This window comes from Coffea eugenioides, chromosome 11 (genome assembly GCF_003713205.1).
Source record: "Coffea eugenioides isolate CCC68of chromosome 11, Ceug_1.0, whole genome shotgun sequence".
Taxonomy (NCBI): Eukaryota; Viridiplantae; Streptophyta; class Magnoliopsida; order Gentianales; family Rubiaceae; genus Coffea; species Coffea eugenioides.
Window position 1 is genome coordinate 40,600,011 of NC_040045.1, and position 4,765 is coordinate 40,604,775.

Consider the following 4,765-nt stretch of genomic DNA (forward strand, 5'->3'; position numbering starts at 1 on the left):
CATTTGCTCGAGCAATTCTCCTCATGTCTAGTTCCCATTCTACAGACAATTCGTTCTAGTATGGTCTAATCTTACATTCCAAGACAATCCTCCCAAAGTCTCTCATCCAACCAATCCCTCCCCAAGTCCCACCTAGCTTCCAGCCAAACCATCTTGCGAGCATGAGTCCTAGCTCTTTTAAAGCTGTTTCCAGACCTGTAGAAAAACCAAAACTTCTCTCTTTCTCCCCGACCCCTCCATTGTCAGTTTGTTGGGATTCTCCTTCGCTCTTGTCTGAGTGGTTTGTCAGCCAGACCACTGTCACTTCACCCCAAAAAAAAAAAAAGAAAAAAAATACCGATACCAATAACAACTCTAGCTAATACTAATTACTACTAGAATCCATCTTGAAACCGATTGATCGATGAAGGATCCAAACGTTTCTGTGTCGTCCCTCCTGCTCCTCCTGTGCAGCTGCCGCTCCGTCCCCAATTTAATCCTTCGTCATGATTATTATACAGTGTCATTTCTCTACTACCACCCCCACCAACATCATCAGCACCAACTCCTCCTCCTCCTGAGGCATGATGATCAGTAGTACTACTCCCTCGGGTGATGCTTCCATTAAATGCGTGCCCTATAACCGGTGCACCAATGCAAGTGTAGTTGTTACCAGTAATTTCTGCTTGGTTAGGACTGCAGCTTGAGTAAGCAGCGTTTCCCCCCGGGACGACATGGCCGACGAAGTAGTCGTTCACGGCTGGAAACTGGGATGGAAAGGGAACGAGCCGGGAAGGCGATGAATACATGTATGGTGACTGAGGTGATGGTTGCCCTTGTGGAAGCAAGGTGGGGGTGGAACCCGAGAATAGCCTTGTTGGGTAGACTGATCGAAATGGCATTGTTGGATCACTTAAATTCGCGGTTTGATGAAAGCCTCCTTGTTGCATTGGCTGGCTGCTTATTATATATTACACGCTCATTCGTACATGTTTGATGAAAATGATCAAGAATAGAACAACGCTAAAGCTATCAAGAGTCCGTCTCAAAGAAGTAAATTATAAAAATAGCCCCTTTGCCTAGAAAGGTTTTGGTGCCAAGAAAAGTAGTTGCATCAGCTGAAAACTTTTTTATACTAGGTGGACTAAAAGCCCTAGTGAAAAATGGAAAAAAAGAAAGAAAAACACCATTTGACTATGAAAGTGTGATTTATCATGGGGGCCTAAAAGGATCAAATGTTTTGGTGCCAAAAACATTAAAACTTGCAATTTTTAGGTGGTATACAAAACCTCATCAAAATCTGTGTCTATCAATGAAAGTAATCTTAGGGAAAACTGAGGAGAAAAGAAAAGACTAGACAGATGGCAGTGGCACAGCAAGAAGAGCATACATACCCTAGGTGGTGGTGGTGGTGGTGATGAGGTCCTTGTCCTAATAAGGGATCGTTATTGAAGACCAGCTGACGAGCCCGGTTCAGTGTTTCTGTCTCCCTCTCTGACGAACAAATATACAACAAAACATCAAATCATATCAGATCAAAATTTTGCTGAATGAAACAAACCCAAACCCCACCAAGAATTTCAGCAAAAAAAATTCCCACTCAAAATTTTCTGTTTTTTCGTGGAAAACAAGATTGACATGACTTCGTTTCATGGAAAATCATTGGAGGAATTTACTCTGTCCAAGTTAAACAAATTTAATAATGTCAACTGACTCAAGACTTCACTTTAATTCTTACTCCATCAGTCTTGGTTGGAATTTGGAACAAACGGATAAATAAATATACTTCTTATATATGGAACTTATTACTGGCAATTAGATATAAAAAAAATTAAGTGGGAATAAATTGAAAAGACTTGCCCTGGCGGTGACGATTCATGTGTCCCCCAAGAGCTTGAGACTTGCAGAACTTGAGGGAGCAAAACCTACATTCGTAGACCTTCCCACTGTCATCTTTTCCATCCTTAGCGCCGCTTTTCTTTCTCCTATAGCCTGCTGCAAAAATGCCAATTCAAGAAACCTTGATGAGACCATTCTTTTGTACCTTACTAAACCACCATAGACAACCCTAAGGCCACTAAGCAGCACAAGATGAATTCAACTATTAATTGAAAAGAAAAGAAAACCAAAAAAAAAAAAAGGAACAACAGAAAGAAAAAACTTCCACCTAGCTAGCTAGGCTCTTCGATCAAGTCCAAAATCATCAACAGATAGAAGAAAGTAGTAAGAAAAAAGAAGTCTTGAATCACAGTAGGGAAAAAAGGGCATTCCATTAAAAAAAAATTATCATGTCTTTAGACTCTTTTTACACAAAAGCAAAGAAGTCAGGAATGGTTTAAGGAAATCCAAAAATGTAATATTTTGTTTTAAATGTAACAGAAGGGAAGGGAAAAGGTTTAGCTGATTCTCGTTGATTACTTCAAGTTAAAATCACGGAAAGATCTTATTCTCTTTGACAACCATCTTTATTTTTGAGTTGGGGGAGGAAAAGATGATGATATATGAACTCATGAGTGAGGGACATTCAAATAGTACACTAGACAAAGTGATGTACCAGCAGCATATGAAGAGCTGTCTTCTATGACTTGTTTGCCATCTTTACTATAATCCTCTGGTAAGTTGTTGAGGTCTAGCGGGTTTTCTTCTGATCTCCTGGAAAATACAAATAAAGGGCAAGAAATAACAAAAATGCAAAATTTGCTTAAAGAAACAACACATAAGGAAGAAGATAAACGGAAAAAAGTATGTGTGTGTGTGAATGTTGTTGTTCTTGTGTGTGAGTGTGAGTGTGTGTGTTGGAAACCTACATGGCACCGACCGACAGAGAAGGACAGAAGGAAATATGAGGTTAAAAAAATTGTTCTACAGATGAAGGGATAATAACTAAAACTTGGGGAATTATAAGACTTCAGTTTGGGACTGAAATGTAGAGAGAAGGGGTAGTTGAGTTGTTGAGTGATGATGAAGAAAGGAGCTTATAAAAATCTCTCTCGCAGTTCTACTGCCACCCTCTCTTGAGACATTTCTTTCCAATTGAAAAAGCATATAGATATGAGAGAGAGAGAGAGAGAGAGAGGGGGGAACAGAGAGTCTCGTGACTTTAAAAAGGAGTGTGGGAGATGGATAGAGGAATAGGATTGAGAGGAGGGATCAGGAGGGCTTGGGGCTGGTGCTGTCATTTGGTTAGGACTGAGCGGGAGAGAGATATTGAGAGGGACGTGGCCTCTCAAGTATTTGTGTGCATTCTAAGGTGCAAGTGTTGGCCTTACCTGCTAGGTTTATTGCCCTAGCTGGAGGATCTTTACTAGTCTCATGTCCAATGATATAGTGAATTGTTGCATGTGTATAAGCCAACATGCATTTATACTTCGTGTATAGTCGGGGGAGTGTTTATCAAGAGTTGTTTGGAAAAAATTTAAAAAAAAAAAATCCATTGTTGAGATTTTCTCATTTGAATTTTGTGCGGTAAAGAGTGAAAGTTAGAAAAGGTTTAAAAATATGGTAGATACCGCAGTGAAGAACATCGATTTCAACACTCTAGTCTTTTAGTTTCTACACTAAATGCCATCGTATCTCGATTTTCTCATGCAATTAGTACTTCTAATTGTTGAACCCCAAAATGTGAAAATGGCATATAATCTCTCGATTATAGTCAAGGTTTGAAGTTAAAAACCACTTTACAAAAAACAAAAAAAGCTAATTTAAGTGACCTTGAAGTGCTTTTAAGTACAACTTTTGGCATTTCAAACGTTTAGAAAAAGAGATGTACCTTCAATAGTTTTAACAACTTTTGAAATGATAATGATTTTCATGGTCCGGTTTAAAGAGCTAAATCTAACAACAAAAAATCCTATATCGTACAAGACAAGATGGAATAAACATCAATTTTCGTTTCTTAAATTAATCAGTCGGTCTAACTTCACAAATCACAAGGGTCCTCGGCTGCAGAAGATGACATTCATACTCTGGAGGCAGTCAAGACAAAAAGAGGAGGGGGGCCGGAAACCTTGCCTCTAACTCATGCTGTCTAGTCATAATAAACTGGCATCATTTGTAGGAGATCGAGCATGCATGCTGCAGAATAGATACTATGATGCGTACAGGAAGCCTAGGGCCTCTTGGTATCAAATGCAGTATCCTGACTTTCCCATTTATCATTGAAGTGTTTCCATCACTAGGATACATATGAATCTTGTCAAGGATTTTCATTTCAGTACAGTTGCAACTCATAAGAAAAATAAAGACAATATTAACTGCACTCAAAAAGGAGTCGTTTTCTTATGTTGAATGGTGGAATCAGAATTTCAGGTTACCCAACTCGAAATAGTAACATATATCGCAAACGGATCAAATAGGCGAACCTAAACTGAACTTGTGTTCCTAAATGTAACGTCATGGAATGACTTGATCGATTGGACTGGGGGTTTGTGTGGTGGGGGGGGGAATAATGCAGCCGGTCGCCCGTTGGGGGAGGAGGGGGATGGTGGGGGAGAATTGAGCACGCTACAAGTTAGAAGAAGAGCTAGAAAACACAAGGAGAAGTACTGGGATAATGCTATAGTGCCCATCGTTACAATAACTGTGAATATTTTACATTAAAATACTGGTACAACCGGTTAATAGTGGTTTCCACATCCAAAATTGATATCTGTAGTAACAATTGCACTACTGTTAATTTAGGTTTCCAATATTCAAAGTAACATCAGGTGGTAATATGGTAACTTTGGTAATAAAATTGGTATATTATAAGTGTGATATGAAATTTACTCTTTAAATATCAAACGTT

General features: G+C 39.1%; 1 protein-coding gene across 1 annotated transcript; it reads right to left on the reverse strand.

Moving 5' to 3' along the window:
- Positions 1-374: 374 nt before the first annotated feature.
- On the reverse strand, positions 375-4,547 carry LOC113752587 (zinc finger protein JAGGED-like). The gene is made up of 5 exons (XM_027296692.1): positions 4,525-4,547; positions 2,534-2,631; positions 1,840-1,974; positions 1,374-1,473; positions 375-936 (listed from the first exon to the last, which is right to left on the reverse strand). Exons 1-5 carry the CDS (start codon positions 4,545-4,547, stop codon positions 375-377), a joined length of 918 nt encoding a protein of 305 aa, XP_027152493.1.
- Between the last annotated feature and the right edge of the window lie 218 nt (positions 4,548-4,765).